At 40.3% G+C, this 15,470-nt stretch overlaps 1 protein-coding gene across 1 annotated transcript in view; it reads left to right on the forward strand.

The window, feature by feature from the left end:
- The window catches only part of chkb (choline kinase beta), a 28,339-nt gene that overhangs the window by 9,256 nt on the left and 3,613 nt on the right, over window positions 1-15,470 (forward strand). The window contains exons 2-10 of the mRNA XM_043713909.2: window positions 450-558; window positions 3,210-3,323; window positions 4,583-4,716; window positions 6,838-6,942; window positions 8,065-8,123; window positions 10,700-10,787; window positions 11,281-11,389; window positions 12,971-13,077; window positions 14,488-14,569. Of these exons, the coding sequence (XP_043569844.1) occupies window positions 450-558; window positions 3,210-3,323; window positions 4,583-4,716; window positions 6,838-6,942; window positions 8,065-8,123; window positions 10,700-10,787; window positions 11,281-11,389; window positions 12,971-13,077; window positions 14,488-14,569 (907 nt within the window). The remainder of the gene's footprint in view (window positions 1-449; window positions 559-3,209; window positions 3,324-4,582; window positions 4,717-6,837; window positions 6,943-8,064; window positions 8,124-10,699; window positions 10,788-11,280; window positions 11,390-12,970; window positions 13,078-14,487; window positions 14,570-15,470) is intronic.

Consider the following 15,470-nt stretch of genomic DNA (forward strand, 5'->3'; position numbering starts at 1 on the left):
GCTGGAATTGAACCTGGGACCCTGGTGCTGAGGCAGCAGTACTAATCACTGAGCCACCGTGCCACCCTTCCATCTTGATATCTGGCAGACAATAGCAAACAAAACATTTTGTTGACCATGCAGTGAGCAGCAGGTTGATTGTCTTCAGTCAGCCAGTACTTGCAAGCTTCAGAAAATGTTGACTAATGTAGGGTTTCATTGTGAGCACTAATTATTGCTCGCCTTTTAATACAGATATCTTTAACAGTTCAAATTTGCATCATGTTAGAGTGGGATTTGAAGTAACAGGATCGTGCAGCATAACAATTACCACACTGTATCGGACAGTGAGTAAGTTGACTGCTCCATAGAAAGAATGTGCCATGTTAGGGAAACCTCTGAAACTGTTCCAAACGTTTAATCATCTTAGTCTCTCTGCCTTACAACCTGATTCCTCTTTCTGTCTCTAGTGGGGGTCTGAGTAATCTTTTGTACCTCTGCGCATTGCCGGACCATGTGTTAAGTGTTGGGGATGAACCTCGCCAGGTTCTACTGCGTGTTTATGGAGCCATCTTGCAGGTGAGTGCAATTAATCCAAGAAAGATGCCAACTATCGCAAAGTTTTAATATGTTGCTTGGTATGTTTTCCATTCCGTAGTTTGTTTTTCATTTCAAGATTACGCCAATTCACTGCAGATTTACAAGCCCTTGTTCTAGAAGGGATGCAGGGCAGCATTTGCAGCCATATGTTTTTTGTTCTGGGCTTGTTTACATTGCCTTTTAAGCATTTAAAGAGCAGGACTGTCCAGGTCAATGGGACTGGCTATATACTGTTCTGCTTCAATATCCAGAACCACTGCGCTCTGGCTATAAAAGGGGAGCCCACAAGACCCTGTAGGGTGCTCCAGGGTGGTGGAGAGGATGTTCCCAGGTGATTGGAGGCAGCAGAAGGCAGTTGCTAGAGAATAAACCTCTGGTATCCAGGTGTAATGAGAATGATAGAGTTTTGAGAAAAGCATGCCACCAAATGTCACATGAACCAGGACGAGAGAAGAGACCGGCTGGAGACCACCATTGATGAGAAGTGTCAAGATATTCCAAGATACTGACAAAAAGCGGAGTCTTAATGAAAATAATTCCTATGGAGAAAGATCCAAGATTTAATTCGACTTGACTGATAATTACTTGCCTCCGGGTGGAGTTGCCATCCTGTCCACGGAAAGTTTCTAGGAAGTATTTTTCATTAGGCTAAATTTCAAACGTTTGAATATGAGTGGGCTCCTGTTAATGCAGCAGAATTGAGCTTTTTTTGCTTCTGAAGTTCAAAATTATCCCTGATGATTGATATACTAACTTCCCAAACTGTGTATACTCACAATAACACCTGGTTACTGTGGGAATCTTTAATTTGCTAGCAATAAGGACCTCATTTGAATTGCCAATTCATTGTGCTCCACTTGTGGTTCATAGAATTGGAAGCAATTCTAAACAGATTCAGATATTGAATTAGTTCTATTCCCCCACTTAACAAGGTGTTTGCTTCTTTGCACTAGAGAACAATGTTTATCTCAAGTGGGGATACCTTAATGTTCTTTCTCCTCGCTACGTATTGTCACTTGTTAAGAATTAATATCTTAGTGTCCATTCAGATTCTGTTGAAATGTCAGCACCAGCCGAGGTTTGTTTAAAAAATTACTGTATGCCGATGACTGATCGCATTCTATTGTCAAAACATTGGCAAGCCAGTACCATTTAATGTTATGTCCATGCTAAACGCCATAGCTTTCAGACTATGATCAGCTTTCTATAGCTCTCTAGCTACTCTTACCACTAGCACCCTCCTTAAATCCTCCCCTACAACTAGTCTGAGAACCTTAGTGATCTTTCATCAGAAAAGGATACATCTGCTTTCCAGCTGCCCCTCCCTCTTAAAAACAACACTTTCATATGGTGCTTTGTATGCAAATAGTAACTCCACAGCTAACTTCCTGCTTCTCTATCTTGTGTATATTTTGGCTACTTGTCAGTTCTTTAAAGCTTGGAAAAGGGTTTGAGCTGCAGAGTTGCCAATGTGTAGATTTCACTGGGAGCATCCCTGTGGGGAAATACTTTGAAATTCACTATGGGCATTGGAGAATTTTGTTAACCAAAGTTTCCTTATTGACACATCAGATAGCAGGTGATAATTCTGTGCTTTGCAGTCAACCGCAGGTATTTGTTTTTTAAAGCACTGGCTAGGAAGGTTCTAGTTCTCTTAATCCTGGTTCAGTGAAGGGTAGCCTGCTAAGAACAAGCTGAGATGTAGGTAGGTCTACCAAAAACAAATTGTCCTGTTGTTAATCTTCCATTTCTGAAAAAAAATTGAGTTTAAGGTGAAATGCCTTTTTCTTTTCATTTTGGAAGAGTGCTTAAAGGAAAATCTAGGATTGTATTTCCTGAACAATCTATGCATATGGCACATCACAGACAACTGTATGTTGTGCTTCACAAATACTAGAACATTAGTGCCACAAACTTTCGAACATTTTGTGTTTTATCCTTCAAGCAAAACTAAGTTGTTTTTTTCAAAGTCAATCTCTGCAAAAGCATATTTTCTCTTTTCCTGAAGACTGTGTGCACTTGTGTTTTTAGGGGATATTTGGAGGAATTGCATTTATATTTCTGTATTTGACTTTTTGTTACTCAACTTTTATGCAATAATTGGTTAAGTTTTTGGTTTCATAAACCAGAAGTTATTTTGAGAAACCTGATTGATCTTGTTTTAAAACCTAATACAGATTGTGTATTTAGTCATCTTAATAACTGGAAAACATTTTTAAATTTGCATCTGTGGGCTAGAGAGATGAGAATGACAGTGTAATTCTGAGTTCCTGGAGCATTAATGTGTATCCCTTCTAAAATGGTGGATGCTTGTTTGAATGCAGGCTGTAGTTGGCATAATTCCAAGCCGCTGGCCAAAGTGACCAATATTAATACAGATGTGCTATGCAAACAAGCTCTCCTCACATGATATATATCCATATTTCTTGGTGGTCTGTGAAAGCACTGCCTGTTTGTTTATTTAGTCCAGGGTTTCTGAGACTGAATGTAATTACAAACTGTGTGCTCAGATCAGATGTAGCTAAAGTGAGCTTTTATCAGGAATTAAAAATATCCTGCTTTGAAAAGCACTTAGAATATTATTATTATTGGTATAATGATTAACCTGACTTTGCTTTTGTTTTTTGTAGGGTGTGGATTCTCTGATATTGGAAAGTGTGATGTTTGCTGTTTTGGCAGAACGTGCCTTGGGACCAAGATTGTATGGAGTATTTCCACAGGGGCGTCTGGAACAGTACATTCCAGTATGAACTTTACTTTTCTTCTATGTCACATTGGGTTGAATCTCTTATTGCTTTGAAATGTGTTTTCAACCATGTGCATGAATTCTGTATCCATGAAGCTCTCTTAGGAATGTGTTTAATGTTAGAGGGTTTGACAAACTAATTGATGTAAGTAGGCTTGATGATGCATGTCCTTGGAGTTGGTGGATGTTGATACACTGGAGTTTATTTAGTAAAGGTTTTGAAGCTTGCCTATTTCTTCCTTGGATCTTGCCTACAACCAGTTTTCTCTCCTTGTCCATTTCAACACACCAAGCCATGCTCCAATGTGAATGGGGCTTGTCGTCTTCCTTCTTCCCACTTTTTGGTCGTTAGTGCTTAGTGGGAGAATATGTTTATTACATTGCGTCCATTTGGCATTTTGAAACACAATGAGGTTGAAAGCTCTTCAGGGCAGTGGATTAAAGCTATCTGGTTCCCTGTGTTTGTCAAATATTTCTCATAGAAAGTAAGGACAATCTACTTGTAGGATAGGACATTAGTTGAGGATCAAGATGTTTGTACTTGCATCCAGATTAATTTTTTGGATAACTGGTGTCGCTTTGTTGTTAGAGGCACTATTATTGCAATCTGAGATTTCTCCCACACTTTATGTGACAACATAGTTACTTGTTTATCTTGGCTATCCTCCACCCATGTCCTGCCACTCGCTATCACATTTTCTGATCTTACTTTGAAAGCATGGAACTGTTACTGAGCATATTACCACCTGGTATTCTGATCAGGTGTATTGGGTTAGTGACCACAACTCGTAACTTGAATGTGACAGGAATAATCTCGTCATCCCCATTACCCCTTAATCGGCATCTATGCTTGTTTGCTATTTGATTATTGGATAGTGCTTTGAAGTAAGGGTATCTCAGATTCCCTGTAGCTACCTTAGCCCTGATGTAAAAACTAATTTTGTTTTTTTGATTGCAATGCAGTTATGTGACCAGACTGATGTGATACTTGATGAATTCACCTAGCTAACTGATCTTACACTGGATGAGTCAGACCAAAGCATCCATTTCCATGTTGTACAGCTCTGATTCTATGGCTGTCTAACAAACTGAAGTCAAATTTGCTTTCCTATCCCTCTTGCACCCAATCCCAGCCAAAATATATACTCCATCCCAGGGAATGTCCAAGTATAGAAATGTGGAGGAGAGCTCCATTAGGGACATGTTAAAAGGCTGCAAATATTTAACTAGCATCTTCCTCCAAATGTCTGTGACCAGAGCCGTCGGCTGCTGACTGAAGAGTTGGCATTTCCGGATTTTTCCGCAGAGATTGCTGTGAAGATGTCTCGATTCCATGGAATGGTCATGCCGTTCAACAAAGAACCAAAGTGGCTGTTTGAAACGATGGACAGGTACAGTAGAGAGAATCTGAGACGGGGCTAGAACAGATTTTAGTTTGGGCTATTGAACTGCCCAAGTTAATCTGATTTTTCTTTCACCAAGAGGTTAAGCTATGCATTTAGCGTATCCAAACAGTGTCCACACTATCTGGGTGGATTAATCCAGGGTGACTGTGTTTAAATGTGTTCATGAGCTGTTCTGAATGTAGATCTACTTACTATCTTGTCTGATGGAAATCTCACTTTCATCTCTTCCCTACCCAACACTCCGCTGTACTCATCTCTGGTTTAGAGACTTCCAACAGCCATTTTAGTTGATCTTCAAAATGAAGGACTGAGGTGATGTTTGCTTGCACTCCATCTCCACCCTTCATGGCACCCCACCCCTCTTGCAGGTGTATGTCTTTGTGATTCTACTCCAAAAGTATAGTTGTATTCCTGTGACGTTCTTTTTGTTTCTTCCTAACTCACTACTGCCCATCTCCCCACGTACTGGTCAGTCTTTGATCAAAGGGATCCATCACGCAAGTGTCTGTGCGGTATTGCACTGCAAGGACAACCCAGATTCTCTGCTGTACTGGAGGGGTCTTGTGCCACAATTCCACTTGAGGCAAGAATTCTGCGAACACTGCCACAGCTGTTATCTACACTGAAATTTGGATCAAGCGCTACTGATTTGTAGCAAATGTTGAACTGTGGCTATTTGTCTTCATTGCAGACAGCAGAACTCTGCTTGTCTGAAGGGCAGTGATTCTTGACAGTGGTCATTGTGGGACAAGTTGTTTTTCTCTTCATTAAGAGCCATGCAAATCGTGAACAAAATCACAGCATAGAAGGGGAGGCCAAGATCTGATGGCTACTTCGATGGGCCAGGGTGCATCAACACCAGGGTAACAATATTTTGATTTGTTTTTGATAAGTTTTACATTCTAGTTCTGTAAACTTCCATTGACCGAGTTTTTGTTGCAGTGGCCCGCTGGGATTGTCTAACCTGATTAATCCTGTCTTTAAGAGTAGAAGGGGAGGCCATACAGCCAGTCAGGGCTGGTACTGATTCCACATTAGGACTGTTCTTGATGCTCATTTTACAACAGTTACCCCATCCTTAAGATTTTCTCTCAAGTTTATGTAATACCTTTCAGAGAATTGATCCCATAATTTCAAGTTCATGTGAAATATTCCTCCTTTTCTCTTCTAGTACAAATTCAAACTTTCTGCCTGTCACTTGCAAGTCGAAATAGCAAGTGATTGGTCCCCTCCCCTACCAAAGCTATTCCTTTGAGTTTTCTTTTGTAACTTTCCTTCTCATGACCATCTAACCCAGCACTATCTTAGTTTACTCAGTACCTGGTCCTTTCTGCAATGAGGTGCAATCAGCTGATTTTGAAAATGAGAGATCACAACATTCAAATGGCATTGTCGAAATAGTTGCAGATCCTTTCCGAATGTGTCTGGTTAACTTAAATGGGACTCCCCAAATAGTCTGTTAGTTGCTATAAATTTGCTGCTTTGATTGTGGCAACTCTTTCTGGAAGTGAGTTTTTTTTATTTGTCGAACATGATGGACATTGGGCATATTTTCAAAAAGACACGAGCCATCCAATCAAAATTTGCCACATAATCGCTGCTTAATGGTTCTGAAATGCAGAGCTGAATTGTGACTAGATTGCGTTTCCCTATCCTGTCCTCTCACTAATCGTCCTTGGTGTGACAACTGTGTTTTGACCTGAGTCACACCCGCAGTGTGCAATTTGATATCCTGACTTTGACTTCCCTCCACTTCAGATAGTCCTGTGTGCTACCATGAAATTGTTACCCAAGTGGGAGACTGCCCATCCTAGCCTGTAGTCTGAATATTCTAGCTGAATACCCAACTCGCCATGGCTAATTGCTGTTTGTTTTTTAACCTTTTCTTCATTCCGAGCAGCTGTATTTCTATCTTTAAGCACTATTAGTCCTGTGAACATTTTTTCTTGTTTAAAATTAAAGCTTTTCAAATATTACTTCTGCTGATTAAGTAATGGCTAACTGATGCCGCACACAACACCAGCATCCAATCAAGAGTGCTCCATTGCTCTTAATATCTGATTTAGATGTGTTTTTAATGAAGGATATCTTGCCTCCATGCTGAAGGTATCTCAAACAGATAATGGGGTTGACTTTCACCAGAGAGACGCATGTGAAAAAGTTCAACAAGCTGAAAAGTTTCAACCTGCCAGCGGAGTTAGCAAACTTAAGGTAAGAAAATAATCGTTAGTGAGTCACCACTTGCCACTGGACAGTTGCCAAATCACAAGTCTTAGTGTAGAAGGAGGCTATCAGACTCCTGTTTGCACTGGCTTCTGAAATGAGCATTAAGTAGTGCCAGTCTCCTGCCTTATCCCCATTCCCATACACAGTATCTTTATCCCAAGTAATGGCCCAATGTCCACAATTGAACCTGCCCCGACCATTTTCAGGTGGTGCATTCCAGGCCAAGCTACTTGCTGAGTGGAGAAAAAAAGTTTGTGTATCAGCCTCACTGCTTTTCAAAATCGCATTGCGTCCATTCTTTCTTCGTGTTCCTTTCATAAATGGAACAGTTTCTCCCTATCTACTCTATAGAGGTTTATTTGGAAGCACTAGCTTTCGGAGTGCTGCTTTTTAAAATTGTACTCCCCAGTCCAATGCTGGCATCTCTGAATCAGTATTCTATAGAGCCCACTCATTTTTAAAACCTATTCAGATCTCCTTACCTTTTTCTGAGAGCTCCCAACTTCAATCTATTCTTATACTCCAAGTTTCTCATAGCTAGAACCAGTCTTGTAAGTAGCTGAGTGCACGTTCCGATTCATTCGCATCCATCCCATCGTGTCATGTCCAGAACGATGTAATACTTTAGATGATATTTGATATGTATCTTTTACATGTTCAATATTAGTGTAATGTACAAGTACGTCTTGAAAGTTCAAGGTTTGTGCAAACATTTGTAGCTCAGATACCAGTTGCTATATAGTTGTGGGTATGTTCACAGAGCTGGGCGGTTGATGTTTAGACGTTTGTCCCTGTCTAGGTGACATCTTCAGTGCTTTGGAGCTTCCTGTGAGGCTTTAAAGGAGATTCCATAGCACTAAAGATGTCATCTAGACAGGGGACGAAATGTCTGCGCATCAACCTTCCAGCTCCACAAACATACCCACAACTACTGTAACAGCTTGGTAGTTCCCAGTTAGTTGACAGAGCTTTAGTTTGTGTTGGAAAAGGAAGAAAGTACAGTCTTTTAATTGTGAAATACCTCTATTTCTTCTTTTACTGTTATGCACTTTTAAACCCAGTGGATCTGCATTCATTACCAGTTTGGTGTTTTCTCTTTTTTTTCAGGTCACTGCTAGAAGCCACTTGGTCACCTGTAGTTTTTTGTCACAATGATGTCCAGGAAGGTAAGAAAGAACTGTGTAGGAAACAAGCCCAAGGCCTAAGTTTTAACCAGTAGAGACAAGGAGCAGATTTCTCTGGCCACTGTCTGGAGGGCTGTGAGGCATCCACAAGCTGTCTGTATTAATGAGGGAAGTTACTCAACGCCAATGTAGTAGAAGAAGGTGGCTACTGTTGATCAAAGGTCTGAGAGTTCGGACATGGCCTTGAGATTTTAGATGAGAATACAAGCCAAAGAAATTAGTTTATGATCCTACAACAGATGCCAAATTTCTTATGATCTGGGTATGAACTGAAATAACTTTAAAAGTAATCAAAACATGAGTTTGCAGGGATGTACAAGAATAAAGGCCAAGTTTTAAATAAACAAAAATTAATGTTGCACAGTTAGTAGTCCTAGAGCATGGAAATATACCCTTCGGTCCAGATCATCCATGTCGACCAAATGTCCTGAATAAATGTAGTCCCATTTACCAGTATTTGGCTCCTATCTCTCTCAACCCTTGTATTCATATACCCATCCAGATGTCTTTCAGGTATTATACCAGCCTCTACCACTTTATCTGGCAGCTTATTCCATATACTCAGAGGGTGGTTCATGGAAAAACCTGCCTCTTAAGTCCATTTTAAATCTTTCCCCATACCTTACACCATGCCCTCCAATTTTGGATGCCCCTACCCTTAGGGAAAATACCTTGTCTATTCATCCTGTTCACACCATTATTTTACAGACCTCTAATGTCATCCCACAGCCTTCAATACTCCTGGTATAATACTCCCTGCCTATTTGGCCTCTTACCATAGCTCTAGCCCGCCAATTCTGGCAGCATCCCTAAAGTTTTTCTGAACTCTTTAAAGTTTCATGACATCTTTCTTTTAGGAGGGAGACCAGAATTGTATGCTGTATTCCAAAATTGGCCTAACCAGTGTCCTGTACAACTGCAGCATGATTTACAAACTCCTCTACTCTGACCATTAAAAGCAAGCAAAACAAATGGCTACTTCATGACCTGTCTACCTGGGACTGCACTTTCCAGGAACTATGAACCTGCACTCCAAGATCTTTGTTCAGCAGCACTCCCCAGGATCTCCCCATTAAGTCCTGCCCTGATTTGCCTTTCCAAAATGCAGCACCTCATGTATCTAAATTAAACTCCATCTGCCCATTTGCCCATTATGATCAAGATCCCATTGTACTTTGAGGTAACCTGCTTCACTGTCCACTATGTCTCCATTTTTGGTATTATCTGCAAACGTACTGATCCTGTCTCTTCTGTTCACATCCATATCATACATGTGACAAAAAGCAGTGGTCCCAGCACTGATTCTTATAGTACTCTGCAGGTCACAGGCTTCCAGTCTGAAAAGCAACCCTCCACTGTACCCCTATCTTCTACCTTCAAGCCAGTTCTGTATCCAGATGGTGAGTTTTCCCTGTATTCTGTGATCTAACCTTGCTAACCAGTCTCATGAGGAACCATGTCAAATGCCTAACAGTGATTCAATATACAATAAATATATGAATGTGTGGAGGTTCAAATATTTCCTGAGCCCCAACTACATCAAAGCTAACTATAATCCTACATTATCAGGCAACAAAGTTGGAATGCAGGTTGCAGTTTCACCATCTGGATTTCTTCACAGGCTGTTAGGTTGAGAAATCCTGAGGATGGTCTGTCTCTTGTCCTACGTCTTTGTTTTGTGAATTGCATTGCATCTTTTAATGCTGTATTCAAATGCAGAGGAAGAAAGGAAGTGATTAGCAGTTTTATTTAAAGTTGGGTTTTGCAAAAGTTTACTCTGCGACAGATGCATGTGTGTCATTTCATTCTCTTTTAGCAGTTCTATCACCTGTCATTGTTGCACATTCCTGTAGCTAGTGCAGAAAATTCAAAAATGTTTAAATATCAAATGCTGAGTGCACTTTGACGCATCCCTCCAAAGGTGGTGGGATGACAGTTGAGGTAACTTAAATGCCAGTTAAAAAGATTGAGCCATGAGCAGCATGATCAACCACTTGGGTCTTCCCAGCAGATGTGCAGAGGCTGTTTCATATTGACTGGAACCTCTGACCTTCTGGAAGAGCTCGTTGACAGGAAATGGCAAGAAAGCAGTCTGCTAGTATCATAACCTTGTCATTCAGCTTTGGGGTAATTGAGATCAGTGATGCTAGTGAATTACCTGAAATATTTCAATTGTTCTCTAGACACGGAGTTGCAATGTCTCTGCTGCATCATCAATTTCGCATTCAACAGAGCTCCCATTGATCTCTATGTAGCTGCCATTCTCCATTGGAGTGACATGCAATATTTGACAAATGCAGAGATATTCACATGCTGGTCCACTTACTGGCTCTGCTGCCGTTTCCTGCCTTTGAGGATTTGCAGCTGTTCTCTCCTGGCCCCTGTTTCAGCACTCACCCCCTTCCTCCCTTGGAGAAAGTGAGGACTGCAGATGCTGGAAAAGCACAGCCGGTCAGGCAGTATGAGGTGCGGGAGAGTTGATATTTCGAGCATGAGGTCTTCATTCTGTTGGTTTGAATCTTTCCTTCCTCTGGTGTTGATGAGCTCCTCTTTTTCAGGCAACATTCTACTTTTGGCAGACAGAGACCCCTCATCCACTGAGCAACTGATGCTGATTGATTTTGAGTACAGCAGTTATAACTACAGGTAATGACTGTCCCTGGGGTTATGCTGCTTTTGAAGTTAGATGTCTGGACCTTGTTAGGATCTGACACCATGTCAAATTTCAGTGCGAGCTGTTTGAGTTGTTACTTGTTAATGCAGAGTTTATAGTGCACTTTTTCTGCTTGGGCAAGTCCAGAGACCCTACAGATCTGAGGATTAAGTGTAAGCTTAAAATACTGCAAAAATGAGTACTTGCAATCTCCACTACACTTTGACATGTTATGTCGAGCCAGTCTCCCAGAGGATATGAGCGGACTACTCCTGGTATCAAAGAGGGTTACACAACCAATGCTACCCTTATGATCACACCCAAAATCACCTTTTAACAGTTGATGTTGGCTAGGATGTCATGGAAGGGTTGGATCTGGGAAGGAGGGGAAGGGGTGAGGAGGTGTGAAGTCTGTCTTTTGGAGTTATAGTTGGTGCCTTGGATGAGTGGGCAGCTGGTTTTACTAAATCTTATGCTTGTTTGCAGGGGTTTCGATATTGGAAACCACTTTTGTGAGTGGATGTACGACTATACTTATGATCAGTGGCCATTCTTCAAAGCCAGTATGGAGAAATACCCCAATCGACAGCAACAGGTAGAGAACTAGAGTTTGTAGAATGTAGTTGAAATGAGGACCTGTGCCCGTGTGTGTGCCAGGAGTATCCTGTCATCTCAATCCTGAACATTACATAGAGGACTCAGATGTGGTATATTTGAGTATTGGAACTGTTCCATAATCTAAGAAAGATCATTGCTTTCTGATAAAATGCTGAAGACAGTTGGATCCTTGAATCTGAGTATCATGCAAATTTCTTGTAGAAGGATGTCAATTGACAATTGTCTCTTTTAGGTGATGTGAGCCTTCCAGCTCTCCTTTGTCATCTCGAGCATCACAAGCATATCCAAGTGCTTTTTAAATGCAATTAGCTTTTCTGCCTCTGCCATCTTCCCAGTTTCTTGTTTATCCCCCTCTAAGATTTCTACGAATTTTGTTTTTAACAATTGTGCCTCTAGTTAGTGATCTCCCTGATTTGGGAAAGTGGTTGTTCCTATCTAATCTACCTAGCCTCCTTAGCATTTTACAAATCTTGCCAAGTCTCCAGCAGCCACTCCAGTTCTAAAGAAACCAACCCAACCCTAGTCTATCTTTGCTTTGTTTTTTGTTTGGCTAAAGTTCTTTTAGTGTAGAACCATGCAATTATGTTGTTTTGTTAATATGGTGAGGGCAACTGTTTGCAGTACGCTAGCTCTGGCCTAGCTATTGTGCTAAAGATTTCTAGCATTGTCATCTGTCTGCACTTGTTCAACGCCTCAGCTAATAATGAAACTAATATAGCTTAAGCTCCTTATCCACTTGTCCTGTTATCTTCAGGCATCTGTGAATAAAGACTCCCAGTGCTACATGTCAGTGTCCTGCCTTTAATTTTGTATTCCCTTGCTTGGTTTGCTGGCCCACCATACACATCAATTCTCTGAATGTCTTTACACTGTATTTTAAATGCAATTGACATTTGCTATTTCCTTGAACCAAAACACACTATTGATAGCTTTCTGCAGTCTGTTTTTTTTAGTGCAAACCCTACATTTTAAGTCTAAATTGATTTGCTGCAAAAACCAAGACATTTGAATAACTTTAATGTAAACAGCTTTTCAATCATAGAGCCACTGTTGACAATTAACCTTAGTTTCCTGTCAGTGTCAGTTTTTGACTAACTTGCCAATTTTGCTTTAATTTGTGGTTGACACGGTTGCCATTTCAAATCTTGTCAATCTTGTTAGTTCTTTTTGTGCTCTGCCAAGGACCCATTACTCTGGTTGAACTGAACGGATGGAGTGTGATTCACTCTGTGGACTCTTACTGTAAATGACCTGTTCATTTGGGAAAATATTATGGTGCAGTCAGATCAATGTGATTCCTCTTTGTTACTCTTCACTCTTTGATCTTCCAGCTCAAAGAAATATCTTGCATTTATATGGATCTTTTCGTAACCCTAAGGTGTCTTGTGCCTTACAAAATAAACAGTGTTAAATGTGATTGATAACTGGATTGTTTTTTTTTAAATAAAGTAATTGTTTGGGGATCAGTGGCTCAGATACTAGGAGAAATGCTTTTCTTTCAAGAGATTTTGTAAAAGATTCTATAAAGCTTTCACTGTACTTACTGTTTTCTCCACAGCTTCACTTTATCCGCCACTACCTATCTGAATATACTGGCAATAAGGGAGACTCTATTCACGACGACCAAACAAAGATTGAAGAGGAGATGATCATTGAGATTAACAGGTATATGTTGATTTTGGTTTGAGTGGTTGGCTAGTAACATGAGTTGGGAATAAAAGAATATAGAGACAGTAAGCAAAGTTTAACTGCTAGAAACCTGAAGGTTGGACACTGGACATTTACCACTGGGTAGGTACAAATGGTAACTTGCTCTTGGAAGTTAAAGATGTTGTCTGTAAAGATTTTTGTGAGCCTGGGTGGCAGTTTACTGGTCGGATTCAATTCCGTGGCGCAAAACCATGACTAACTGGTTGCAAAATGGCATTTGTGGCCCTGCATTGAGTCATAGATATACTGCTATTTGGGGTGGTGGAAGGATTACATACAAGGGTAATTGAGACATGCTGTGTTTGGACTAACTCACATTGAGTATAAAATAGTGAGTTTACTCAAATTCTTTTGATACTTAAAGTGCTGTCCAAACCATAAGTGTATGATGTAGGAAAAGGCCAATGACCTACCTTTTCTGCTCAAGCAATTTAGCAAACAATTGAAAACTAATTTCACTGCCACAGTATCAAGGTGTGGTGATTCAAGTGCCTACACTGAAATGTTCCTTCTCCTGTCCTCGGCTTTCTGGTGACATTTCACAACCGCAGCAATTTTTGTGTAGTGCAATGAATGTCATAAAATGTCCCAGGGCATTTCACAGGAACACTATAAGAATTAGATGACAGCCACAAGACAAAGTTAACTGACTGATAGCTTGGTCAAAGCAATAAGTATAGGGGTATGTCTTAGAGAATGAAAGTGAAGTAGAGGGGCAAAAAGATAATGTAAAGACCATATTTTCATTTTTGGAAATTTTTGATTATGGACTGAATTGGGTAAAGAAATTATTTAAAAATGAAGGATAGTTGAAAGTTTGCACTTAAAAACAAGCTAGCTGACACTTGAGTACTGTTTGAACATCTGCTTGTTGCAGTAGTAATAGATTAGTTTGCAGATGAAGTGGAACCAAAAGGTGTGTGTAATAAATAGTCATTCTTGTTACATCCAGAAACTCCCGATCCAGGTTTTGTCAAGCTTTGTCTGAAAGTTGGGGGCATATTGGAGAACTCTTGTATACTTGCTAAAAGTCTTTAAGCTTTTGTCCAACTCTAGGAATGATGGGGCTTGATTTCTAGTTGAGTACTCCAGTCAGGTGTAACAATGTGCACACACGAGTCAGAGATACCCCTGGGCCAAGTATTGCCTGCAGAAAATTCCTACTTTAATTTCACTGAACTGAAATGAGGAATAGTTTTTGTTTCCTGTTTTTTCTTATCATTCTCATTACTTCTCCAATCTCTTTCCACATTCACGTTGCTTATCGTATTTCTGGGCTCATTCTATTCAGTCCTATCCCACCACTTGTTTCTTCACTCGTTCTTGTTTTGCTCAAATAGACTAACTCAGATTTTGCTTTTAAAGGTATGCCCTTGCCTCTCATTACCTATGGGCACTCTGGGCTATTTTACAGGCGAAGATTTCCACTATTGAATTTGGTTATCTGGTGAGTTGCCTCTCCTTCAGTTTTTATCATTCTCCTGAATTTGCTGTTGTACCAAATTTGTGTGTTTTAAGTTTGTTGATGGGGTGTAGACTTTACTATTAAACTGCTGATTTCCCATCCCTATTGCCTGTGACAAGATGCTGATGAGAATTCTTGACCTGCTACAATCTGTGGTATGCCCAAAATGTTGCTCAGAAAGGAGTTCCAGGGTTTGGATCCAGTGCACATGAAACAACGATGTGTCGATTTGAATAAATTAGCAAGACGGTATTCCTGTATACCTCAGGCTTTATTCTTTTAGATTGTAGAAGTTATGGGTTGAAATAGTGCTGTAAAAGAAGCCTTCATGAATTGCTGCTGTGTGTTTTGTATAGTGTGCACAGAAGCCACTGTATACTGTTGAAGAATACAGATGTCAGTGAAGTCCTATCTGATGTCAAGTTTGTTTGAAACTGCACACCTTCGAACAAGTTGCAAATTTAATCATACTCTCCACTTCTGCCTTGTGGACATGGTGATGCTTTAGTGAGTTAGGAATTGAGTTACTCTGCACGATACCCATCCTCTGATCAACTTTTTTTGCCACAGGATTTGTGGCTTGTACATTAAATGTCTGAAGATGGGGAATTTGCTGGTAATGACATTCAGTGCCAATAGGTAGTTAATTTTGTCATTTAAGTGGAATAAACTCCTCAGTTAAAATGTAAAGTTTTGTTCTGTATGGCATACACTGCTTCAGTTTCTGAGGAGCTGCAGGTAGTACTGAAGATTGTGCAGTCATCTATGAATATCTTGCTTTTTACTGATGGGAAGGTGATTGAAGAAATTGATAATTGTGCTGAGGTGACAAATAGCCACAACTAACATTCTTTTGCTGGATATGCCACTGGTCAATTTTTGC

Source organism: Chiloscyllium plagiosum, unplaced genomic scaffold, assembly GCF_037043375.1.
Source record: "Chiloscyllium plagiosum isolate Xiang-an unplaced genomic scaffold, Cpla_swu_hap1 HiC_scaffold_23, whole genome shotgun sequence".
NCBI classification, from domain to species: Eukaryota; Metazoa; Chordata; class Chondrichthyes; order Orectolobiformes; family Hemiscylliidae; genus Chiloscyllium; species Chiloscyllium plagiosum.